Source organism: Peromyscus leucopus, chromosome 3 (genome assembly GCF_004664715.2).
Source record: "Peromyscus leucopus breed LL Stock chromosome 3, UCI_PerLeu_2.1, whole genome shotgun sequence".
In the NCBI taxonomy this organism is placed as follows: Eukaryota; Metazoa; Chordata; class Mammalia; order Rodentia; family Cricetidae; genus Peromyscus; species Peromyscus leucopus.
The window spans coordinates 113,402,310-113,429,537 of NC_051065.1; the positions used below are offsets into that span (position 1 = coordinate 113,402,310).

General features: G+C 46.2%; 1 protein-coding gene across 8 annotated transcripts in view; it reads right to left on the minus strand.

Moving 5' to 3' along the window:
• Frmd4b (FERM domain containing 4B) overlaps window positions 1-27,228 on the minus strand; it is a 334,065-nt gene that overhangs the window by 113,280 nt on the left and 193,557 nt on the right. For 7 of the 8 annotated variants that reach the window (XM_028855580.1, XM_037203941.1, XM_037203942.1 and 4 more), the window contains 3 exons: window positions 15,274-15,339; window positions 13,897-13,991; window positions 5,651-5,743 (listed from right to left, as the gene is read on the minus strand). In XM_028855580.1, the coding sequence (XP_028711413.1) occupies window positions 5,651-5,743; window positions 13,897-13,991; window positions 15,274-15,339 (254 nt within the window). Of the gene's footprint in view, window positions 1-5,650; window positions 5,744-13,896; window positions 13,992-15,273; window positions 15,340-22,779; window positions 23,082-27,228 lie in introns of those variants that run through there. The other variant, XM_037203943.1, reaches the window with a different exon arrangement.

A 27,228-nucleotide genomic window follows, 5' to 3' on the forward strand; every position in this document is an offset into this window, starting at 1 on the left:
TCAGAGTAAATGTGACAACTCATGTCTGGTGTTCAGACTGTTGCCTACTACAGGGCTTGTTACAGTACAGGAAAGAAGAAACGTCTCAGCAAAAGCATACAGTGTTTCTTCTCTCCCTCCCTCCCTCCCTCCCTCCCTCCCTCCTCCCTCCCTCCCTCCCTCCTCCCTTTTTCCTTCCTTCCTTCCTTCCTCCCTCCCTCCTCCCTCCCTCCCTTTTTCTTTCTTTTTTTTTTCTTTCTTTCTTTCTTTTTTTTTTTTCTTTCTTTCTCTTTCTTCCTTCCTTCCTTCCTTTCTCCCTCCCACCTCCCTCCCTTCTTCCTTCCTTTCTCCTCCTTTCTTTCTTTCTCTTCCTTCCTTCCTTCCTTCTTCCTTCCTTCCTTCCTTCTTTCTCCCTCCTTTCTTTCTTTCTTTCTTTCTTCCTTCCTTCCTTCCTTCCTTCCTTCCTTCCTTCCTTCCTTCCTTTCTCCCTCCCTCCCTCCCTGCCCCGCCTCCTTAAACCCAAAGCTAAAAAAGACGACTTTTTTTTTCATATTTGCATACGGTTTTGTAAGGTCAGTTCACATCCTCTGCTTTCTCTTGCATTCTCACAAGACCTTGCTGAAGATCTCCTTCATCATCATCATCATCTCCAAGTTACTGGAGCGTGGGATGCAGTACATTCCCCTCCCCTCTCTCACTTCTTTCCCAGATTTTCACAACTTCCTTCCTACCTTGGCTCCTCCCAGCCCACTCCCCAATTCCACTCAACACTGCAGCCACAGTGAGTCTGTTATAGAGACTTTCCAATTACTCTCTTAAGTCCCACAAGCCCAGTGCTTTGCCCCTGAACTCCAAGCCGCTGCCGCCACCTTCTACCCCACTCCCTCCTTTGGGTTCTCTCCAGACACACACTCCCTACCAGGTATGTTCCCACTGTCTGGCCTGCTTTACTTACTAGTCTCCTGGCCTGGCGTGAACCTCCCCAGAGATCTGATACCTCCTTGCCTCATCTCCAGGTCTTTGCTGATAACAGCTTCTATGGTTAGATGTCTTGGACCACTCTGATTAACACAGCAGCCCTGGCTTCACCAACATTCCCTGTTCTCCATCTTGAAAGCATTTTCCTTTTCCAGAATCTCTTCCATAAAATACCCTACACATTCACTTTTTTAGTGCCAATGTCCCCCCAATGGCTGTGAGAGCAGGATTCTATCCCTATCATTTATCATTGCGACGCCAGCATCAGCACACGACCAGACCCAGGGTAGCTGCCAGATGAATGGACACAGCAAGAGACTAAGGAATGGCTGTCCACTTTCAGATGAGCATGGCAGAGATGTTTCCTCATGCACGGTTGTCTCTCCTGAGCAGAAACAATAAATGACGAATAGAAAGAAGGAAATGAGAAATGTTTCTTCGAGGCTCAGTGTAGTTCCTTCCAGATGGTTCCCCAGCCCTTAAATATTTCTAAAAAGTACCAACTTAACAAAGACATCCTGAGCTTCTCTCAAGGATCTATTGGCATCCGTCATAAATACATGCTGATTCTCTATTTGTTCAGACACAACCTGCCTCATCACGCAGGCGCCCAGGAGACAAGGCAGATGAGGACATCCCTGAGAACAGTGACTTAATGAAGTTGTGATTCACAGCGGGAGAAGTATCTTCCATGGCACACAGGCAGGACCCAGGCCAGGACTGAGGGAGGGTGAGGTGGAAGCTTTGGTTCTAAAGGGGAGAGTTAGTGCATAGTTTGACAATTTTCCCAATATGATTACACTGGGTCCCGGTTCTCCCTCTGGAGGCACTGAAATACAGCATATGCTCTCACCTCCCTCTTACAGCTTGCTATAAGATGCCAGAACTTGCTCACCCTATCTCTGGTGTCAGCATTTGGGTATTTCCAATTGTTTGCATTAAGATTAACAGTGATATGCATCCTGGCAATGTGTGGCCACCAGAGGGGATCCTTTCTGACTGCGTGCTAACTCATTACCTAGATGGCCATGTATGAAGGGCCCCTGTATGCTGTCCTGATGTCCCTGCATGAGGGGCCCCCATGTTCTATATCTTGGTATGTCACTGACATCCGTGCGTGTGTGTGTGTGTGTGTGTGTGTGTGTGTGTGTGTGTGTGTGCTGTGTAGATACACATCACCTGCTGTCTATGCATGAGGGGTCCCTGTACTCTGTACCCCAGCATATCACCTGGTATCCACACATGAGGGGCTCCTGTGCTCTCCTAGTATATTATCTGGTGTCTATGCATGAGGGTCCCTATACCTGTACCCCAGCACATTACCCAGTGTCCATGTATCAAGGGCCCCTGAACTTTCAGATACTGTTATAGTGTCCAAAGATCAAAATAACCAAATAATACCCTTGATTGCATTTGTGTGTGTGTGTGGTGTGTGTGTGTGTGTGTGTATCCCCCCCACACCCAGTGCCAAGACAGAGTCTCTCCCTATTTGGGGCTCACTAAGCAGGCTAGACTGGCTGGCCAGCAAGCCCCAGGGATCCGCCTGTTTTGGCCTCATTGGAGCTGGGATTACAAGTGAGCATCATCACACTTAAGCTTTTTTATTAAAAACAGTTTTTTATTTTTTTAATTCTAGTTTGAATTACCTGGTTGCATTCTCTAGTCAACACAGGTAACCTAATGGGTTCTTTCCTCAGATAGAAATGTCACCAACAATTCTGTGTCTTCTAACTGGAGGTGTGAGACCCTCTGACAAACCAGTGTGTGTGTGTGTGACAAAAGCCATTCACTAGCTGTCCCTGCACTAGGGGTCTCCACTCTGTGACCTCAGTGAAGTCCGTTCAGGATTCATTTCTTTAACCATAGCAACAGCAGCTACTTAATTGGAATAATAAAGGCTATGACGATATCACTGTCTTGTTGGGAGGCTGAATTACATGAATCATTAAAGCCTTGATAAGGGTTTCAGATATGCCAGCAGAGAGGAGAAAGCGAACACCAAGTGGTTACAGGACATTTGAGATAACATGCTAAGTAGGGCCTGAAGCCCCAGGAACAAGCCAGCAACTGCTGTGGAATCCCAGGAGCCTGCTGGAAAAGATAGCGCGGCCTTGTGAAAGGCGGCCAGGAAGGGGAGGCAGCGTCTGTGCTCTGGAATTTTCAGACACACGCTAGACCACAGCAGCTGTCAAAGAACAGGCACACAAGTGTGGTCACTGAATAAATGACACTTGTTAAGGTTCTCCAAAGACACAATGCTTGGCTGAGCCATGATGCAGCAGAAACATGGCACGTGCACCCACAGATGAATGTAGAAGGTGCTGACGGTGCCCAGATTTGAACGGAGCCAGGAACAGCCCATGCCTGCAGGAGGCTGGACAGCTGATGTTCTCTGGCCTTCATAAGATGTCAACAGTAAGCCACTACACAGCCCGTCCTCTAAGGTGGGAAACTGAGAGGTGGGAGAGCTCCAGGTTGAAGACTGGTGGAGAGGAACGGCTCAGCCTGTGTTGTCTGAGTTTGACATGTTCACGGTGATGATTTCCTTCCTTATGGACAGGTACCTCATTTGCAGCTAGCCATTTTCCCTTTGCTGTTCTGACCCCTGCTCAGCCACTGACAGGCAGCTCTCTCCTTGCCTCTGGCTGTGCCTCCTTTTCCTCTGTTTCTGGGCACACCAGCCTCACATCACTGGGGTTCAGTAAATTCCAGGTTTTCTTTAGGATCCTTGGGCAATTCTCCAGCTATGAATTACACTTAAATAAGTCATCTCTATGTGCCCCCCTTCTTGGGCATTAGCAGATGTTCTGAGGCGTTGGCACAGCTCAGTGGTGGAACATAGACCTAGGATAAGCAAGATCTGGATTCAATCCCTAGCACCATTAAAAACCACCCAACAACAAATAGGGTTAAGGGCAAGGGAAAAAAAAAATCCAATGCAGATCTCAGAATCAAAAATGTAACTTTTTAATTGTTTTTTTTTTTTTTTTTTTTTTTTCTAGACAGTGTTTCTCTGTATAGCTTTGGAGCCTGTCCTGAAATTTGCTCTATAGACCAGGCTGGCCTCCAACTCACAGAGATCCGCCTGCCTCTGCTTCCCAAGTGCTGAGATTAAAGGAGTGTGCCACTACCACCCAGCCAAAAATGTAATTTTATGTGTTTTGCTTGCGTATGTATCATGGAGGCCAGAAGAGGGTATCAGATCCTCTGGAACTGGAGTTATGGATGGTTTGAAGCCGTCATGTGGGTGCTAAAAGTCAAACTCAGGTCCTCTGGAAGAGCCATCTCTCTAGCCCCAAAATCAAAAATCGAGAAAATGAACACCAACAAGAACAAGACGCCCCTCCCCTTCCCAGGGCTGTGAACACATGATGTGCAAGCTAAGGCTCAGCAACTCTGAGTAGCTGATGCCTGTAAGAACCACAACTTTAAAAAGGGGTAAGATACAGTATCTTTGTGCTTCTGAATTTCAGGGAGCAGATGAGGTAAGGAAACAATAGTATTTGTAAAATTTCATCATAACTTACTTTGCCTCAATATTATAGTAAGGAGGAAGAAAAGTAGGGAAAGAAGGGAGGGGGAGGGGAAGGGGAGTGGGGGTGGGGTCCCCAATATCATAGTATAAAACGAGACACATCTTCATCATTAAAATTCAACTTGATCTTGGACGATTCTTCTGGTTGAATTAGCTGAAAATGATTTTTTACACTTATTTATTTTGTGTCTGTGCCTGCATGTGGATGTCAGGGGACAACTGTCCGGAGCAGGTTTTCTTCATCCACTGGGGAGGTCCCCGTTATCCAAACCAGGCTGTCACCCTGGCAGCAAGTGCCTTTCCTGGCTGAGGCCTCTGAATCAGCTTTATGAAAATAAAATTGATTTGAAAAATCGACCGGCAATACAAATTTGTTGTAAAGCGGTTCATCAGTTAAGGGGGTGGGGGCAGGGCTACTACAGGAGGGACTTTGGGCTCCATTGGTAATGTTTTGTATCTGAAGCTATGGAGAGGGCAAGATGATTAGTCTTGAGCACTCTACTTCTCTTAGATTGGTAGTAGTTAATGCTAAAATATTTTCCTGGGCCAGCTCTGAGAATCCCCAATTTAGTTAACGGTATCAGTTTGGGTATCTTGTTAAGGGATTTCTCCAAACAGAGCTCACAGAACATGTCAAGGAAGGACTGTGAGAGTTATCCTTGTCTGTCCCTGTACGAAACAATTCAGGTCTCTGAGCTGTTAGGATAATCCTTTCTCTGGGCATTTGCTTGGCATTGTAACTTCCATTTCAGCTATAGAACTGTATAAAACGCAATTGTTTCCACATCTCTAGAACACATTATCCCAACATAAAGTATAACAGTAAATGTTTGCCAGATTTCAGATTTGAAGAATCCTAACAGTTTATTGAATTGAAAAAAAAAAAAAAGGCTTAAACATTAAAACACATCTCTTAGGTTACTCAGCCTTATATTTAATCTAAGAATCTTTGAGGAATAAAGCAAGATGCTTCCCTCCTTTATCTTCAAAGAAAACAACTCTACACTGTATCTATGGCAACAGTAGACAATCTCCTTCACATGGTCATGTTCTCACGGGGTCTTCTCTCTTTTTATTCACTTTCTCTGATGACTAGAAATGTCGAAAAATAAAAATAAAATAAAACAGGAGGTGAATGCTGGGTGTGCCCACACATACCTGACAGCAAAGTGCAGGATAGCTGGGCCAGGCTTCTTAGGCAAATCATGCTCCAGAACTCTGTGGTCTAGCTGCAGCCAGTTCTCTTGACCCCTGCAAGAAGAAGCAAAGGCAAAGTTCAGCATGGAAAAAAAAAAAGCATGTAAAGTTCAGCAATGCACGGTTCTGGCAAAGTTGCTTGGAAACAGTCATGCTCACATACCAGGCAAGGGCACTACGGGCCGTGAGGCCACTTCAGCAATTTTATTGAACAGCTACCCTTTCCCACTGGAAGAGCTTATTGAGAGGAACTTGCACATTTGAAAAATGACCTATGTATAAAAAGTACTCATTTTGATAGCCAAAAGTCTGGAAATAACCCAAATATTTATAAGGTATCGTTAACGTAGTGATCTAAATCTGTGCAGAGAAATACAATGCAGTCATAAAACAAGCTGGAGAGACTGCTTGAAAAATTGCTTGGAACAGTTTTCTAGAATTAGCACTTGGGAGGTAGAGGCAAGCAGATCTGGGTTCAAGGGCAGACTGGTCTACAAAGCACGTTCTAGGACAGCCAGAGCTGTAACACAGAGAAACCCTGCCTTGAAAAACCAACCAACCAACCAACCAGCCAGCCAGCCAGCCAGCCAGCCAATCAAAAAAAAAAAAAAAAAACCACAGCCAGCCAACAAAACCAACAACAACCCACCCACCCACCCACCAACAACAAACAAACAAAAACCTTGAATTAAAAACAGCAAGATTTCCTAGGCATGGTGATGCAAGCCTTTAATCCAAGCACTCAGGGGAGGAGGAGGAGCAAATGGATCTCTGTGAGTTCGAGGCTAGCTTGGTCTATACAAGACTGAGCCAGCTATGACTAATTAGTGAGACCTTGTTTCAAATAAAAATAAATTAAAAATTTTAATAAAGAGAATAACAGTAAGTATAATATATTACCTATACTGCCTTTTGTTTATGGACACAGAGCCTTGCTATAGCCTAGGTCTGCTCTACCATGCCAGCTTGTCCAATAGAATGCCCAGCTTGACCAATGGAAATGCATATATATTGCACGCACATATTTAAGAAAAACTGAGAGAATAAATAAGAATTGGATAATGCTTTGGGAGGTTAAGACACTGAACAACACTAAATTAATCTTTAAATTTATATAAAAGGTTAAATGTGACGTATTTTCATGAAGAAGGAGGAAGATTCCGGTCAAGTACAACACTGCGATTTTCAATGCATACACAGGTCGGCACTCTCTGGAGCTATTTCTGTGGACACATGACTTACAGATGTTTAAATATTTATTTACTTCAGAGCCTCACCAGTTCATAGGTATAAACAGTTCTCTCAAGACCTTGACCTCTCTGGCTTGACGCTCTGTGGTTTGTTTACATGATTTCCAAGGCTGTTCAACTGGCCCATCCATCTTAGAGCCTGCTCCAACATGCTTACACTAAATCCATTTTCAGAACATACTTCTGGTGCTGGGAAGAGGATGTTGAATTCCAGCAAAATCTGTTATGAGCTAGAAAACATTTTCCAGCCTATTTTGGTCCTTGAATAAATAATTAAAGGAAATTCCAATATAAGTAAATAAAAAGGGGGGCTAGAGAGATGGTTCAGCAGAAAAATACACAGCCTGCTTTGACAGAAGACCTGGGCTTCAGTTCCCAGCACCCACATGGCGGTTTGTAACCAATCATTTGTGACTCCATTTCTGGGGATTCTAGTGCCTTCTTCTGTCCTCCATGGGCACTTTATGTACATGGCACACACGTACATGCAGGCAAAACACGCATACACAAAACACTCTTTAGAAATTGGAAACAAGCAGATAGGAAATGTGGGTACAAATAGTAACAGTATAAATGATAACAGCCACTCTTCATTGAGCAAATACTTTTTGTCAACTCTTGGGTCTCAGGTAGTCCATATGTCTAGAAATAAGCTCAAGCTGGACTACAGAAGAATTTCTGGCCGCCGGACCAGATAAAAGCCGGCATTATTTGGGAATTTGTGAAACACGTCTGTCTCGTCCCCAAAGGGGTCACTCCCCTGGCTTTTAGCAGAAGGGTCAAGGCTCTCCATCAACGCACCTGTGGTCACACATCAAAGCCGATGCTGGCCTCCAAGTCCTCAGTCCCTACTCACAAGTCCTTGTTATACATTTCAAAGTCCATGCTAGCCTCCTGGCCCTTCCCTCTCCACAGCTGCTGTCCTTACAATCCATATGATTTGTCCACTCCCCTTGATCTCTCCCAATCCTGGCCTTGTCCAGTCTACTTCTCTTACTCTCTGCTCTGGACTCTTCCAGATGCCTCTGGAGATTTTCTTTCTCTTACCCACAATAGAAACCTTCCCCCCAACCATACCATGGAACGGCCATTTCAGTGGTTTCCTTACTGTACCCCCTCACATACATCAACCAAGTTGGACATCTATATCTATTTATGTTATGTTCTATGGTAAATATCTAAGGAAAATGGCAGGTCTTGGATTTGAATCCAGGACTCTCAATATGGGGTAAATAATACCAGGGGATTCCCTACCTTTTAGAATAACACTGGGCTCAGTTTCTGTGTCTGTGCATTTATAATTACAAGATAAGGCTGCAGGGAACCACCCCAAGATTTCCTTGGTGGAACACTGGGGAACTTCTTAGAATTCATGATTTTGGGTGTAAGAACAAAAATGGAGTGCTGGAGTCAAAGGACTCTTGAGTTCTGTTTTGTCGGGTTTAATGTGGCACTTATTTAAAGACACATCAACTCCAGAGATGTTAAACATAGGTGTCAAAATACGTGGCACAGCAGTTTGAAGTCTTTCAAGGTTTCATATGGCAGACCAGACCAGCCTTGAATCTGTCCCCTTCTCCCTTCCTCCTCCTCCCCTCTTCCCTTCCATTTCCTCTTCCTGTCCTCCCTCCCCTCTTCCCTTCCATTTCCTCTTCCTGTCCTCCCCCTCCCCCTTCCCCCCCCCCCCCCCCCCCCCCCCCCCCCCCCCCCCCCCCCCCCCCCCCCCCCCCCCCCCCCCCCCCCCCCCCCCCCCCCCCCCCCCCCCCCCCCCCCCCCCCCCCCCCCCTTTCCTCTTCCTGTCCTCCCCTTCCCCTCTTCCCTTCCATTTCCTCTTCCTGTCCTCCCCTTCCCCTCTTCCCTTTCCATTTCTCTTCTTCCTCCCTCCCCTCCCTCCATCCTCCCCCTCCCCTCCTCCCTTTCCATTTCCTCTTCCCCATTCTTTCCTTTGGGAGAGGGTCTCCCTGTGCAGCCAGGCTGGCCTGGCACTGCAATCCTCCTGTCTCCTCCATTACAGGTGGGTATGTCCTTTATTCTTTCGTTATATTTTATTTTATTTTATTTTTTGGTTTTTCGAGACAGGGTTTCTCTGTGTAGCTTTGTGCCTTTCCTGAAACTCACTTGGTAGCCCAGGCTGGCCTTGAACTCACAGAGATCCGCCTGGCTCTGCCTCCCGAGTACCCGGGATTAAAGACGTGCGCCACCATTGCCCGGCGTTTTTTTTATTTTAATTTAATTTAATTTAATTTTTATTTTTATTCTTTCATTATAGAGAAGATGCGGCATAACTGAAAATGTGTAAGGTGTTTTATATGAACTTGTATCAAACATTGCATAAGAATGAACAGAGCGAGTGGTACATCACATGCACAGCACATTCCAATTAGGTTAAACACCAGAATAGGGTGAAGACACTATTAAACATGGAGAAAAATTTTAATGTACAATTCTAGATGGACACAGAACAAGTTATAGCTATTACTTACTTCTTTGGAAGAGACTATAGTCAGAGTGGGGAGGGAACAAAAAGACCAGCCTTAATCACGATAAACACTCTAAGGGGATAGTCATGTATACGTAATAGTAAATACACTTCTAAAGCATGAAACTATGTTTTAGAGATTTGAATTTTTCCCTGTAATGGGACTTGAATTTTTGTGCACACTAGGCAAGAGCTCTAACTTGAAGCTCTATCCCTGGCCCTAGAAACCAGATTTCTGTTGTTTATAATTGAGACTGGCCTCCCCGTGTTGTGAAAACTGGCCTTGACATCTACATGTAGTTCAGGTCATTCTCATCTCATTTCAGAATGAACGTTCTGAAAAATAAGAAAGAAAATTACCTATGTCTAAATACTAAGATATAATAAGGTTCCTTTAATGTTTGCATCTTGCTGTTTTTAAATTTTTCATCAATAATGATGGGATCTAATTAATTTAAAAAAAAAACCCAAACCAACCAACCAACAACAAAAACAAAACGAAAACCAAAGAATCGCTCGTAACCAAGCCACGGGTTTTCTTTGGTCCAGATTCTGTGCTCTGGAAGCCCCGTTGTCTCAGCTGCACCAGAAAGGACAGAGATGCAAAGCAACTGTTGTAAAGTCTGTTTGTTATTTCTGCATCAGCAAAGGTCACTCAGCAAAGTTCTTCAAAATGGGTGAAGGGATGGCGAAGAAGGGCCCCTTGTGGGGAAGGAGGGCTGAGACTGCCCTCTAGAGGTGGAAGACCACCCTGCACACAGAGCGGGGATGCCTCAGCAAGGGCAGCCTCAGGAATTCCATCCCTCTCTGTCAGGAATGTGCTTTACTTGGTCGAAGTTGCTGCCTTCCTTACGTAACTAACTGTGGTCTGTTTTCCCATTTCTCTTTTGGCTCCATGAGCTGGGGTAAAGATAGTAGCTGGTTTCAGCTTTGCCTTCCTCTGTTGGGTTTGCCACAGCCTCAAGGCTGATGTGGCACCAGGGCTGGAAAAGGCAACTCAGCCAGTGCCCTGGGAGGGATCGACTTGGTGGTTTCACGGGGGAGTGCTGGGGGAAAAAAAAACCTTCCAAAAATATTTACCAGACAAAGAACTAGGTTTGTGACCAAGACTTTCCGAAGAAACACCCTTAGACATAAACATGTTTCCAGACCTGTTCCTCAGCAAGGTGGAAATGGCCAAGACCTTCCTTTTCCCAAAAAAGACAAACTCAAGACTCCTGGGAATAAACACAGATGGGTCCAGGAGACACCTTCCCCAGCTGGCTGTAATTCAGACATTAGGGGTTGTCTGTCACCTGTAGGGGAGTCGGGGCACACTCCTGACTTCCTGGGAAGGCTGTAAGGTTTGACTTCCGTGGCACAAGTCTAATGGAAGGGAGCCCACAAATTCCAGGGTAGACAAGGAAAATGGTGGCCCAAGTCCTCCAAGGAAGTCATTCATACCATCCCCCCTTTTCGGTGTGTGTGTGTGTGTGTGTGTGTGTGTGTGTGTGTGTGTGTGTGATATACATGTTGGTGTGTTTTGTACATGTCTATGCAGAGGCCAGAAGAGAGCAATGGGCGTCTCCCTCTATAACTCCCTCTCTTACTCCCTGTGGCGGGGTTGCTATTGAATCAGGAGTTAGGCTGGCCGTCAGTCAGTCCCAGGAATCTGCTTTCTCTTCCTTACACAGTGCTAGGGTTACAGATGCGTGTGGCCACACCCAGTGTTTTTTTTTTTTTTTTTTTTTCCCATGGGTCCTAGGGATTAGAATTCAGGTCCTCATGACTGTGCAGCAAACATCCTTACCCAGTGAGCCCGCTCCCCAGTCCTTTTCTTTCCTGATAGCGTTTTCTTTATGGCCTAGGCTCGCCTAGAGTTTGTGGGACACCTTCCGGGTGCTGGGATTACGGGTAAGCGGCACTATGCTCAGATCTTTTCCTTTTCTTTCTGAAGCAAGTTAGAATGTCTGGACAAGGCACTGTGCTTGGGGCGTCCTCAGAAGCCCTCCACATGGTCTGGACCCTTCTTTCCAGTGCTGACTAAATCCTGTGCACTGCCCTTTATCTCTGTGACTCATGGGGCTCACCCGTGATCTTGTCCTTTGCTGCTCACCTCTGAACCCACCCTCAGGCTGGTGTCTTCACACTGAGCAAGGGCACGGTGTACGTTGGTTTCAAGTGATGCTTGCCTAGCCTGCCACCTCCCTACCCCTCTGTGGATTCTGTGTGCCTGGCCCAGTTCTAGAGAGAATTCTGTGACAGCATTCCAGTGCCCTGAAAGGCCTCTCTTGCATGTGTGCCTGTGCTCTGGACTCAAATGTCTTACTCAACATGCCTGAAATACAGAATGCCAGCACTCTGTTCTGGGCCCCTCATATGGTATTTGCCTTATAAGGACTATAGTTCTGTGCAGGTGATAGATGTGGAGCGTGAGTGTCAGCGATGTCCAAAACTGCTGTCCTACCACACAGCTACAGGGTTCTGGGTATTTCCCCCATCTCATCCTTAGCCCTAATCTTGGACCTCCTTCCTTCCTGCTTTCTGCAATCTGGCTACCATTGGCTTTCCCTACCTTTCTTAAAAACTAAACCAAGTCAAGCATGGTGGCACATACCTATAACCCCAACACTGAGGTAGAGGCAGGAGGGTTGGGAATTCAAGGGCGGCTTGGAGGCCCCACCTCGAACAAACAAACATCATATTAAAACAAAACACAAAAGTAAAACTGGGCTCCATCTTTAGACTTTTAGGCTCTTGTTGGCAGAGCCGGTTCTTGGTGTGTGATGCACGCTGTCTTCCAGACACCATCCTGGCCCACTCTGTCTAGAACTGCCCCTACCAACTTTCCCTCCTATGGCCTTTCATACGATCTCAGTGAGCTTATAGTCTCTGGTATCTTCTCATCAGCTCTTTGCTTGTCAAACTAGACCACAAGCGCTATAATATCAACCCTTGCAAGCAGGAAATCATAACTGCGTTGCTCAAAGATGATTCCCTGGCACCTAGAATACCATCTGGTAGCTTGTGGACACTCAGGAGACATTTGTGAAACAATTGCATGGTGCCAGTCTTCAGGCCTTTAGCTTCAACTTGATATGATCTCCTTCTAAATGACGGTGCTCGTAGCAATTACAGTCCATAGCATATCATTCAGTTATGATGTATTTATGCCCATAGATCTTATATACTTTCATTCACACACAGGTTCTGCCTACACTTGTGTGGCCGTTCAACCACTGATTCATGTGAACTGCTGTGGCTTTCTGGCTAGTATTGTGGAAAACAGACACATGCATTTCCTCTTTTATCCAGCAGAGGGCAGATGATCAACCACCTCTCCACCAGCTATTGGGTGAATCAAGAGTATGAGGGTGATGCCCACTACATTCCCCCTGCCCCCTGCTTTGGGTGAATCATCTTCAGAAAACATTCTGAGTCTGCTATAAGGTTTTGTTTGTGTGTGTGTGTGTGTGGGGGGGTGTATATCTCTAAACAAGTATCAGGGTTTTAGCAGCCTGACTTGTTAAGGGTTTTGTTTAGACTTCGTGGAGGCCCTAAGTGAGAAATGATTAGTGGGTACAAGGTGTTAAAAACAATCTAACTCATTCTTGAGGTTATTTTCTTTCTGGTTTCACTGAACAACTGAAAAATCACTTACATCGAGAGAGTTATGGAAAGAACGTGGTGGTTGGCCAGCATAGTTTGTGTCTGGAACACATTTTCTTGAACTCTTTGGAAAATGTCTTCAGAAAAGGGAAGGATTTCTCTTATAACATATCGGACCACATATAATATAGACAAATTAGGCAGATATAAAACAGACAGACAGGGACCCCCCAATTTGTTAATGTAAAGAATGGAACTAGATGGAAAATAAACAACTTCCAGGACAACATGAAGGAGACTTAGATTGTGGTAAAAGCTAAACCCATATTCACCTGTGTATATCTCTAAGGCCAGTCACAAACTGGGCTTTAAACTTCCTAACCATTAACACCAAAGCATTAAACTAGCTTCACGATCCTCATGTGAATAACAACCTAGTGTTTCTATCCGTGACACATGAGTGAGTTGGGGAACATGACCACCCATTCAAAGACCAGTCACACAGACTCAAACTCATTGGCACACATTTCTAAACACATTCTGAGGTTTTTGGTTTTGGTTTTTTCATTATCCTGCTTCACAGCCCTGGCCTGCCTGGGGCTCATTATGTAGACCAGGTGGCCTAGAACTCGCATCCTTCATCCTGCCTCTGCTTCTTGATTGTTGAGATGACAGGCATTTGCCACCGTACCTGGCGATATTTGCAAGACTCTTAAGTGCTCCCTGTTCCTTTTCTTCTTCCTTTATGACATTTGTAGGAAAAAATTTCCAGACTGAGACACTTGTATCTAAACAGGATACAACTCCTTTCTCCCTTGTTGCCAACCACGAGAATCAGCATGAGCACTGGGCAAGCAAAAGGCAAAGACAAGAAAAACCAGAACACTCACGTGTCGTCTATAAACGTTATTCCAAAGTACTCCTTCTCTTTCAGGTTGAAATGCGATGCCACAAGGTCCAGCAGCTCTCTTGATAAAAGCTTGGGCTGTCAAAACACAAAGCTGATTAGCAGCCTATCTCTCTCTCTCCCATTGCTCACGTTTCCCCTCCCTAACCATCAAAAGCAGTCTTTGCTTGCTTGTGTGATTTCTTAACCCTTCTTCACACCATCATCACCACTAAGTTCTGAGAACCCAGTTCCAGAAGGAACTATCTATGAGCTTCGGGGATACTATGGGCTTGGCGGGAAGAAGTGTGGTTTGGAATCCGCCAGAGCATCCAGCTGCTGGCTGATGTTGGTCTTGTGGGGACTGGGGAAGCAGGAGCACCGCTGAGCAGCAGCCTGAATGGCTCCCTTCTGAACCCTGAGCCTAACAGTCAGGGGTACACAGTGATGGTGTGAAGTCTGGATGTTGCTGTTGGAGGAGACAGAATGGGGAGGGAGGGACAAGGAAAGGAAGTTAGGAAGAAAAGGAGGAGAGGAGAGAAGGGACAGGGAAGGAAGGAAGGGGCAGGAGGAAGGAGAGAAGTAGGCAGAAATCTGGATTAAAAGTTGACAAAACTACTATGCTGTGTCCTAGTCCTCTAATTCTTGTAAAAGACTTATGTGGTGATATTTTATCCTCCAACCTCAGACACAGACTTATTCATTTTCCTTCATGTGTGGTGTTTTTTTTTTTTTTTTTTTTTTTTTTTTTTTTTTTTTTTTTTTTTTTGCATGTGTGTTTGAACACGGCACACATGCTTGGGGCCTGCAGATGTCAGAACTGGAGTTTTGGGGGTTTGTGAGCCACCATATGGGTGCTGGGAATCGAACGTGGATCTTCTACAAGGGCAGCAAGCCCTCCGGCCCACTGGACCGTCTCTCCAGCTCCTGTCCTGGTTATTTCAATGGCAGTGTGGGTGCAGTGGGTGGAGGACAAGGCTCAGTGAGAAGGTAAAGCAGGCCTGGTCTTGAAGAGGCGTCCAGGCTAACCATAGGTGGGGTCTATCCACAGGAATTCAACTGGTTTGTAAACTGTGGTCCAGGGTGTTGGGCAAATAGAAAGAAAACCATCAGCAAGTAAAATGGATGAAACTCACGTAGCATCACATTTTACCAAGAGTTTCCACTCATCCCTGACCAGCTTGACTCAGGATTCTTTCAGGAGGACTAAGCTACCATAACTCACGTGCAGACCAAGTTTGCCGACCTCAGAGCTACCTCTTCCCCCTTCAGTCACTTTAAAGCATTGAGTTCTAGGCACAGTTAGGTGAGCGGCCTGGACATGGGCCACCATGCTCCAAAGAGGGCAGGGAGTGGTCACCCCTGAGGACCCAATGCCTACCTGGACCAGCAACTCCAGTCTCCTGTCATCCAGCAGGTGCACCTGGCAGTGCCTGCCTTCTGTCATCTGTGGGGACAAAAAAGGTTCGAGAGATGTGATGTCAGAGCCCGGTCTGTCAGCACACTGCAGACTCACTTAATTGTATATATGCGCCATGTTCCAGTGAGCTCATCAGGGGGCTTCTCAGAAGCAGTCTTACAACGGGCTTTCAGGGGTGACCGAACTGGAGTCTGCACCCTGCGTGAGGCCAAGGACAGCTTTGAGAGCGGCCCAACACAAAGTCACACTTACTTGAGACATTATGAGAATTAAAAAAATAACTAGATTGTACAGTTCTTGAATGCAGACTTTGGGGATGACAATGGCGTGTTACAGTGTCAAAGGGTCGGCTGTGCCTGGGAGCATTCACATAGATTTAAAGTAAGAAAAAGATGAAAAGCGAAGACCACGTAATGTATGGGGGGAACAAGACTAACAACAACAAAACTAATGCCCGTATAGTAGGCCAAGTTCACACAGGGCACAAGGTCAAGTGTTGAGAAGCAGGTCTCCCAGAAGAAAGCAAATGTTTCCTTGAGTCATGGTGACACTTCACAAATGCAAACACCGTTCATCAAGGCTGCGCTCTGGTAAATGCGAAACTTCCATAATACAAGGAGGAAAGCGTGAGACTGAAGTTCAAACGCAAAGGCCTCAACTTTTGAACTCTTTGCCCCTTTTAATAGATCACCATCTATAGTAGCGGTTGAGGTGCAGGGCTGACAGTTTGACACATCAGTTTTCAATATGTAATTCTTTTTTTTTAAATTTAAAACTGCAGTGCTGGGAAATACCGGTTGTAAGCCACCCGCCTTTCCCTTGATAAACTCACACTCCAAACCATCCCATCTGTAGATGTCACCATCCTGTCCCTTTGAGGGGCATCTTGAAGGACACCTTTATGGACACTTCCAATGTGAACATTTACAGATATTTTCTTTCTTTCTTTCTGAGACAGGGTCTTGCTGTATAGTCTAGGCTGGCCCCAAACTTGAAACCTCACAGCCTAAGAAGCACCCTGGGCAGTGGGACCACGGATGGAAGGTACCCATAGATAAATTGCTCCCACTTCATCTATGCTTTTTCCCCCTCTCTTGGTGCAGCGCTGAGACTGAACTCAGAACCCCACATAGGATAGGCATATGCTCTACCACTGAGCAACATTCCTAGCCCCTGGCTTATACTTCTACATCTATATTTTTATTAAATATATTTAATATTGTTATGTTACTACTGGGCAGTGGTGGTGCATGCCTTTAATCCCAGTGATCAGGAGGCAGAGGCAGGTAGATCTCTCTAGATTCGAGGTCTATGGTCTATGAAGCGAGTTCTAGGATAGCCAAGGAAACACAGAGAAACCCTATCTCAAAACAAACAAACAAACAAACAAACAATAAAACAAAAAACATTATATATATATATATATAGTTGTTACACAGACTCATCCAAATGAAGCACTCACTATTTTTATGTGAAACCATCCATCTATGTAATGCATATAGGTGTACGTATATGCACACGCACATAAACTTTCATTTCAAATGTGACCAACCTGTACTCATGGCTTTGCCTTCGGTGTTTTTCACTGATATTTCTTGGAAAATTTCCCTATAGGGACTTATTTTGCTTCACTATTCTGTGGCATAGGACCTTTTATTGCTAACAATGCTCTGAGTCTCCTTCCGAGAGATACCTAGGTTTTCCCCAGCATTTCCCTGATATGAGCAATAGCTCGGTGAAATCTGCATGTCTAATTTTGGCCACAAAAGTGGACTTGTTGGGTCACATTTGAGAAGCTGGGACAACATTCTTTTCCTTTCAGGTACTGTTCAAAATTCAGACAGTTGTGAACTCAATTTGAAAGGAAAAATTGAGTTGGATGTAATGGTTCACACCTGTAATCCCACTGCTTGGGAAAAGGAGGCAGGAGGATTAGGAGTTCTAGATCAGTCCTGGCTACATAATGAATTCAAGACCATCCTGAGCTACATGAAAGACTACTTCAAAAGCTCAAAACAAATAAATAAATTAATAAATAATGAGTTTAGTGGTGGTACATGCTTGTGGTTCTAGCTACACCTAGGTATGGATGAGCAGATTACTAGAGTGCAGGAGTTTGAGACCAGCCTGAGAAACACAGTGAGACCCTATCTCAAAAAAAAGAAAAAAAAAAAGAAAAAGAAAAAGAAAAAGATAGACTCCATTACTGAGCATCAGCTGTATACATGCATTGCCCTAGGTGTCTTATATATGTTATCTATGAGCTATAATGGTGCATTCCAGGATGCCTATTATTATTCATATTCAATAGATGAAGCAACAGAGGCTCAGGGGAGGGCATAAATAACCTGTTTTCAATGCAAAAAAATATTTTCTGCACTCAGAGTTTTGACTGAACTCTGTTTTAAGCACCTGTGAACCAGCTTAACAGGTCAGACCATGGGGTTATAGACACACGGCCCAAAGAACCACAGAACTCTCTTAGCTAGGCAATGCCAAGGTCAAATACACACCTAGGGTGGCTAAATGGATGGGATGCTACCTCTGGTCACTGAGCTGGGCAATGCATGTTATGGTCTCATTAGAGATCCTCCAAAGGGGTTGGAGGTGTAGCTGAGAGTCGAGAGTGCTTGCCTAGCATGCATGAAGGCCTGGGTTTGCTTACCAGTACCACACACACTGGGGATGGTGGCACATGCTTGTGACCTCAGCACTGGGAAGACAGCAGCAGGACAATCAGAAGTTCAAGGCCAGCCTTGACTCAGTAAGAGTTTGAGACCAGCCTGGGATATAAGGGAACCTGCTTCAACCACCTCTCCCCCAAGGTCTGCAAATAGCAACATGATGGCATTGTCCTCATTTTATAGAGTAGGAAACTGACACATAAACTTTAGGATAATTTATTCAACATTACCCAGGAACGTAAAGAACCAAGTTGAAATGTGAACAAGGTAATCGGGCATAGCCCAGTGGCTGATTTGACTAACTTGTTCAAGGCCCCAAGTCACAGGCATAGAGGTGAATGGTTATAATATTAACAGTACTCTGGAGGCTGAAGCAGGAGAAACCCCAGGAGTTCAAAGACAGCCTGGGCTACCCGGCCAATTTGAGACCTTGTATCAAAAACAAAACAAAATGCACTAAACTGAAAACACAACTTAACAACAAAATAAAACCCCAGCAACAAATAGAAACAGAGCAGACAAGCAAACAAAAAACACCATCCATTTTCTAGTTATCTATATTGGGGGAGGGGAGCAGGGTGGATATAAAAATATGTTGGTTTAAATCATTTTTCTTTTGCAAAACTGCCCTAGAACTAACTCTATACGTGTCCTACAGAAAGTAAAACAATCCTTGAAAACACACACACACACACACACACACACACACACACACACACACACACACACACAAAGTCCATTAAAGAAAATGCCACAATTCACACAATATTTCAAGTCACTAGGTTGCCCATAATCCAAATACATTTATTTCTCTCTTTTAAAAATGTATCTATCGGCATGCACCTTTAATCCTAGCACTCAGGAGGCAGAGGCAGGCAGATCTCTGTGAGTTCAAAGCCAGCCTGGTCTACATAGTGAATTTTTGGATAGCTAGGGCTATACAGAGAAATCCTGTCTCAAAAACAAACAACCCCCTCAAACAAACAAACAAACAAACAAACAAAGGATCCACTTGCTATGTCAATTTGTTTTGGGCCTTCCTCCAACCAATCAGCATTTCTTTTCTCAACACATAATTTATTATTATTATTATTATTATTTGGTAGTATTATGAGACAGAGTCTCTTGTAGCCCAGGCTGGCTTCTGGTTCCTATATAGCCAAGGATGACTTCAGGCTGATCTTTCTGTCTCCAACTCCCAAGCCCTGGATTACTCTAGACTATTAAACAATGAATGTCTTTTTGATGTGACACACAACTTGATCTTAGTTGACTGAACTAAACACAGCCACCTGCCCCAAGCTGAGGCAGTCAGAACTTTAGTCCAAGGAATCTGGAATTGGATCTGGAACTTGGCTGCTGTGGGGTTACTGCCATGTGCAGAGAAAATCCTGCAGGAAGAATTCAGAGGACAAGTAGCTGAAGGGGGCACGAGAATCAGGTGGGCTGAGGGGGAAGCTTGGGAATCACTGTCAGTCTCTAACGTCTTTCCGGATGGTTTTCACGCTTCTCCTTGTCTGTGTGAACTCGTGTCTTTGCATTCTACAAAACTCCCAAGAGTCTCAGAATGATCTGCTTCCTTCCTCTGTGGATCACAGACTTATCCAGAAGTATGCAACACCAATAGACATTTACTAATCTATCTGCACTGAATTCTACTTCTTCAAGTAAGACACACAGGTTGTGTGGGGGTGGGGCAGGGTAGGCGTATCTTTGGAGCATCTACCCATTTCTGCCTCCCATCTTACCGTCCCTAAAATGACAAGAGCAGACTTCTGTGCCAGCTCTTTCCAGCAGGTGTGGGGAATCTCAGCTCAAGCTCTCACACTTGCCAGGCAAGTGTTTCACCAACTGAGCCTTCTCTCCAGGCCATGGGTTTCTGTAATTAACCAAAACAAATTGTTTCCAAAGGTCAGACTCCAAAATGACGGCCTGTACAGTCTCCTCAGCATCTCAGGTGTGCCGTGGCGAGATGATGAGAAATAGCCCTCAGAGAGGCTGACATATGGAAAGGAGCGTGGCAGACACTTCCCTGCGTGGGATGGTAAGAGATGACGAGGGCCAGTGAAGGAGGGCAGGGTGGGAGCACACACTAGTATTTGTCTATCCTCTCAGCATCCTGTTCAATATTCCCTGAGTCCCTTCCTCTGCAGGATGGTGCTTTTGAGGGGATGTCATAGGGTTGATTTGATTGTCACTAGGAACAGAAAGGCCTGCCCTTGTCATTTACTTACATTGGAGGTTGAAAAGTGAGAGATGTGTTTTGTTCATCAAAACAATGCTTATGAATAGATTCTAGTTGACAACAGAAACTAAGAGAAGCCATAAAATTCAAATTTCAAGGGAGAGCTTCTTTGACCAGGGAAAGATTTGGGAACACGGGGTTTGCTTTCCTCCATGGCAGTGTTTGGCAGCACAAGGCACAGTATTGGGGTTTCTGGTTCACCCAAGTGTATGACCTGCAGGGAGTCACATCAGATGAGTGAGCAGACCTTAATTCAATAAAATTTCACGGCACCAGAAAAGATATCCCAGTACCGATGAAGGTCCTGCTGAGCACAGGGAAATTGCTCACAGGGATTAACCTTGATCATCAATGCAGGTAGATTAGTAAATGTCTATTAGTGTTGCCCACTTCTAGGTAAGTCTGTGTGTAGTGGGTAGCCATTCCAGCTTTGATCTGGAAGTTCCAACCCCCATTGAGGCTTCGGTAACTGTCACGCCTACAAGGCAGGGGCCGAGAGAGGACCCTGAAGACTCAAGATCCGATTGCGCTGTCTCTCTTGGTTCCTGGACCCTGGACGCTAGAGGTAGACTGAGCAGAGTTCTCCAGAGAACACTGCCGGACTGTGCCACACCTTTCCCAGACCCTGTTACCTATCCCTTCACTTGTGAGTTACCCCACAAAATAAACCTCCCTTTTAACTACGTGGAGTGGCCTCAATAATTTCACCAATATCTGTGAGGGTGTTTCCAGAGACCATTAGATCACAAGGACTCTGACTCAACGAACAGAATAATCCTTTGATGAATTCATGTAATAGCGGTGTTTGGAGGCGCTGAAGGGCCAGAGGCAGCCTCCGTGGAGGAGAGAGTTGCTAGTGGAGTGTTCTTGGAGGCTGCATCTTAAGCCCTTCCTGTATGTGCCCTTTGCTCTGCCCCCTAGCTGCAATGAGGCAAAGAAGCTTCTCCAGCACAGCCTCCCACTCCCATGATGCTATCCAAAGGCATGGGCCAGGGGAACCACAGTGGACTGGATTCTCCTAGAGCAATTAGCTCTCCAGACAACATGTCATAGACGTGTCCACAGACCAACCTGGTAAAGGCAGTTCCTCAACTGAGACTTTTCTCACTGATGCTTCTAGGCTGTGTCAAGGTAGCATTTAACACTAGGGGACACTCTATTCTTTGAAAGCTGGTAAACAGGTAAACTTTTCTGTAATCTTTTTTTTTTTTTTTTTGGTTTTTTTTCGAGACAGGGTTTCTCTGTGTAGCTTTGAGCCTTTCCTGGAACTCGCTTTGGAGACCAGGCTGGCCTCAATCTCACTGAGATCCACCTGCCTCTGCCTCCCGAGTGCTGGGATTAAAGGCCGGCGCCACCACCGCCCAGCATGTAATCTTATACATACTCATTTTAGAGAAGATCAATGGCGGGGTAAATTAGCAAGCCAGTTAAAAAGCATGTGACAGAAAAATTGTGCAGAGCTGATAGAAATAAAGGAAGAGAAAGGACCACGGGTTCCTGCCCGCCTCCAGCACATCTGCACAACCAGGGCACTTTAACAGCAATACGAACGGCACTGCTCACAGGCACCCTCTGCAATCCAGGGGCTGCCCGCGGTCAACGCTGGGATGTCCCTGAGGCAGGTATTCTTCTCACTCCAACATCATGAGAGAAACCAAAGGAAACCCCGTGATTCACAAGATTCATAAACAATGGAGCAAGAGCCCAGACGAGGACCCTAACCCTCAGGCGCACAGCATTGCACACGGTTCTGCATCAGCAGACACCAACAAGTTCCTGTGAAGACCATTGCCAAAGGAGCATGCAAGCAGGGAGAAATGGAAAGACGGCACCATGGAGCAGTCAGGGAAACTCATTCACTTCCAGATCAAAACATGTCCACAGGAAGCACTTAGAAGCACGGAGTTGACAAACAGAATAGAGAGAGCCTCTGTTCACGGCCATTGGCTTGCGATAGGGGGAAATAAGGTCAGATTCACCCAAAGCCACACAAGTCATTAATGCTAGACCTGGACATGAGACTCTGAACTCTGCCTCCCGAGTCAGAGCTTAACTGAGGTATGTAAAGTAACTCAGCTTAAAAAAAAAAAAAAGCCATCTAATTCAAACAAATATTGTGTCAACAGGTCAGTTATGTGCATGTCTCACTTATTTTAAAGCATGACTCTCAAAATTGCTTGATTTTCTAATTTCAACCAGGGCTCTCCACATTTGACACAGGAACGTGGAATTCCTTAATTATCTATCTAAATTCAGAATCACTTTTGAGCTCCACAGAGACCATGGGAATAGTCTCAGAATTTACCTCTTCCTGTCCATGACAGCTAAGAGTAGCAACCTCTCTAGGAAAATCACACACACACACACACACACACACACACACACACACACACACACACACTATGAATATTCAAAGGCGATCTCGCTGGAGACACTTGTGCAGCACCCGCCCAGGTGATGCACGTCCTCCCACCTCTTCCCCACCCAGCTCCAGGTATCCAGAGGTTAGACTGGCGCTTGCTGGGTTAGAACTCCCACCTCAGGCTGCGTTTGCTTCCCAGCTGATAAGAGCGGGTCCTCAGCCAGCAAGTGCTGGTAGCGGGTGGAAATGCTTCATCTGGTGGGTCCGTTGTCATGTGGGGAAGACTTACAGGGAAGTGAGAATCTGCTACAGGCTTGACCTCTGCTTCCAGCGCCCAGCTGCCGCAGCACATGGCGAGGCTCGGGTCTACACGGGAACACCCCCGTCCTGACTGAGGAGATGAGAGGAAGGCCGCCGGGTGGTAACAATCCCACACAGGCAGAAGGGACCCACTTAGAGTATCTGGGCTCAGACTAAAACTGAACAGGAAATAACAACTATGAAAACAGAGCAAACTCCTAGCTGCCTTTGGTTTTGCTTCAGCTGGTGCTTGGAACACAGAAACACAAACACTTGACAAGGAAGTAGCAAGCGTCTTGTCTCCCGCCCCCCTTTCTTCTGGTTCCCTACTGACTTTTCCTGAGACTCAGCAGAAGAGACCTGGCCTCCTCAAAGTGACTTCTCAGGGCTTTGGATGGCGTGACCCAGCCGAGGTCTGACCTGCCGTCTGGAAGAGTCCCAGGTCAGCTCTCTGACCAGGTCCAGAGTTCCCATGCAGCTGGGCAATGATCCTATCACTGTGAGGACCTGGCCACAGGAGCGATACCTTCTAAATGAAGCCTGGACCTCTCTGCTTTTCTATTTAGAGATGTCCAATCTCTTCCCACACAACACACCCGGAAACTAACTCCTCACTTGTGCTGACAAGAACAGGCCTATGATGGCTAATCATCAGCAGGTTCTACAAGTACCTAGGACACAGACCTCTGGGCATACCTGTGAAGGAGCCTAGATGGGTTTTCTAGGATTGGAAGACACATCTTAAATGTTGGTGACAATTATCTCATGGGCTGAGGTCCCAGACTGAATAAAAAAAAAAAGAGCTTGGGGTCTGTGATGATGTCTATGGCCTGTGGTTAGCACAGGGGTTCATTGGGACGACGCTGTGCTGAGTAAGCCAGCTCTTCACTGGCCCTGGGATCGCTGGCCCTGCCCCTTACTGGACACTGCAGTAGGAGAGTTGGACCCTGTACTTGGGGAAGATGGCCCCACCCCTTACCGCAGGCATGTACCCGACCCGGGCAGCACACTAGAGCTGACCCTGTGCTTGGGGATGCCATGAGGGTGTGAGAGCAGGAAAGCTGACCCCACCCCCTTCTTCTGCCTTGTGGTGGCATGGGTGAGAGAAAGATGCCCCCTCCTCACCCATTCCTACCTGTGGCAGGTCAAAGGCACAGGTGAGCCAGTCCTGAGGGTATGAGAGCAGAACGGACTCGAGCCCCCCCCCACCCCATATTCCCCTTACAGCAATTGGGAGAGAGGGTCCTGCACCTCGCTTGGGCTGAACAGTAGAACCAGCCCTGATGGTGTGAGTGTGGGTGAACCGGGTCTGAGGACCACAGAGCTGGAGAAATGGCTTCACTCCTTGCAGCAGGCTGCATTGGGTGAGCTAGCCCAGGCAGTGCTGGAGAGCTCGTCTGGGTAGTGATGATGAGCGAGAGCTGGAAAGCTGATCAACCCAGGCCCAGCACCAGGGCTATGAGCTGGCCCACCCCAACATCCACCTCATCTCTGAACTGTTGGAGCAGGACTGTGAAGAGGTCGAACCTTCAGATCCAAACCAGCAGGATCTCCCTGACACAGGCCAACAACAGGCTATCCAAGAGACAGCCCTAGTGAGAGCCCGTTATCAGTGGAGTAGCAGAAGCCAGAGGCCTTGAGCCAGACCAGTGACTCGTGGCAACGAACACTTGCAAGTAAAGATGAATGGACAAAAGGGTAAATGGTGTGACTCAGCAGATCACACTACAGCTTCTAGGACAAGCTTCGTCTCCTCCGCTTTTTTAGTTTTAGTTTTGTTTTGGTTTTGGTTTTTCTTTTTAAATTTGGTTTTGATTGGGAAGGGCAAAGGGCAGATGTGAGGGGGGTTGGGGATAAGTGGGATTGGGAGGCGTGATGTGAAATCCACAAAGAATCAATGAAAGTTAAAAAGATCGAGCTGAGCTCCAGCCTTCCCCTCTCCTTTCTCTCCTCTCTCTTCCTTCCTTTCCCCTCTCTCTCTTTCTCTCCCCTCTCTCCCCCCCCTCCTTCTCTTCTCTCTCTCCCCCTCTCCTCTCTCTCTCCTCCCCACTCCTATCTTTCTCTCTCTCATTTCTGACTATTGATGCAATGTGACCAGGAGCCTCTGGTGGTGTCTCGCTGCTGCCATGATGGATTGAACTGTGAGGCACACAAGCCCATCTGTCCTTAAGCTGTGTTTGTGAGGTATTTCATGACAAGAAGAGCAAGTAACACAGGGCTCCTTCTTTCTCTTTCACTCACCTCGGGTTCAGCGCAGGCACACGGGCCTCCTTTCCTTCCCTCAAATCAAGCCCCGGTCCTACTTTGGGGGCTTCACACATGCTGTTCCCTCTACCTGGAATGCCTTGCCCCCAACTCAACCCATCCTCAGGTTCCTTCACCTCCTCCAGACCTGAGATCAGATGTCTGTCACCTTCTCAGAGAGGCCTTCCTTGTCTCCTCTACTCCACCATGCTGTTCTGTGTCCCTAAGACCTACAGTTTCTCACTGGGCTAGTTGTTTGTCTGTCTGTGAAACTTAAGATCTAGTGGTAGAAGACAGACAGACAGACAAACAACTAGCTGAGTGAGACTGGGTCTCCCAAAGCTTCTGAGTGAAGGCTGGGTGTAACACGCTTCTGAGAAACCCCTGCAAGCCTGGAGACCTGAATTAGGATCTCCAGGTCACCTGTGAATCTTGATGCAGTAAACCCACATCCATAACCCTAGTGTTCCTAAAGAGAGGTGGGAGGTGGACACAGAAGAATCTCTGGTGGCTTGCTGGCCTGGTAGAAGTAGTGAACATTATATACACAGTGTTCTGCTCGCATATACGTGTGCAGGCCAGAAGAGGGTACCAGATCCCATTATAGATGGTTGTGAGCCACCATGTGGTTGCTGGGAATTGAACTTAGCATCTCTGGAAGAGCAGCCAGTGTTCTTAACCTCTGAACCATCTATGCAGCCCCATGAACCAGGCCAATGATTCACTGCAATGAACTTTTTGTGGGAGGGGCTGATTGGACAAAAGGGGCATACTGTATAACACACTGCAGCTCCCGATGCCACTAGGATGAATGCAGAGGTGTGGGAAAGACGGAGGAAGGTTTTGTTTTTTTTTTCCGTTCTTTGTTTTGTTTGTTTCTTTGGTTTTATTTTTAATTAATTTTTTGGGGGCACACTGCAGAGTTGAGGAGCAGATATGGAGGGACTGGGAGGTAAGCAGGATTGGGGTGTATGACATGAAATTTCCAAAGAACCAACAAAGAATTATGTTAAAAATTAAAAAAAAAGTAGTGAACCAAAGGAGACCCGGTTTCAGAACAAAGTGGAAGTCGAGGTAAGGCTGTCCTTTGACCTCCACGTGAGTGTCATGGCACCTGTACAGATCTTCCTAGGGAATGAATTGAATCTAGATGTTAAAAGATATTCATAAACATTTACATAGGTGGTTCTCAACCTTCCTGGAGCAGTGACTCTTTAATACAGTTCCTCATGCCGTGGTGACCCTCAACCATAAAATTATTTTTGTTGCTACTTCATAACTGTAATTGTGCTACTGGTATGAATCATAATGCAAATGTCTGTGTTCTCCCAGTGGTCTTGGGGGACCTCTGTGAAAACAGATCGACCCTCCTGCGAGGTTATGACCCACAGGTTGAGAACTGCTGCTTTACATTGATAGCGCATGATCTAAAGAGAGGTTATCCCAAGCAGCTCCCAAACCATGGCCCAGAAAACCTGACACACCGGGAAACAAGCCTTCCATCCAGACAGCAAGGTGACCTGTAAAACTCCTCATCAGACGAGCGTCTCTGGGGTGAGAGAGGGGGCAATCTAGGCCAGTCTCACTCTGAGACCTATTGAGTGGATGGAGTTTTATATTTCACCCGGATGATGTCAACCCCAGCAGAACAGGGCCCTTTTATATTGTCTCTGGGTGGTGACTGAGTGTGAGCTATTGACACTCTCGTCCCGAGAATGGCCTGCACTGACACAGATGTCTCCAGAAGAGTCAGCTGTGATCTCCCCTTTAGTTCTCACAAGACAGTGCCTGCCTTCCCAGCATGCAACTGCACTTCCCATTGAGCACGGACTTGGTGGCACATGACATGTGTACTCTCTTGCTGCATGCTGCTCACAAGCCCAGGAAGTAGGAAGCATTACTGCTCTGATTATACAGAGGCCAGAGTGGAGTCCCAGAGGGACTAGTCACCCAGCTGCAATGTGGGGTGGGAGTCACAGGCTCCTGGAAAGGCCCCTTGGGAGAGGTAAGGGCGAAGGAGACAGAGAGCTAGGAAGAAAGGCAGGTAGCAAAAAAGTAAAAGATGAAAAATAGATGGGTGA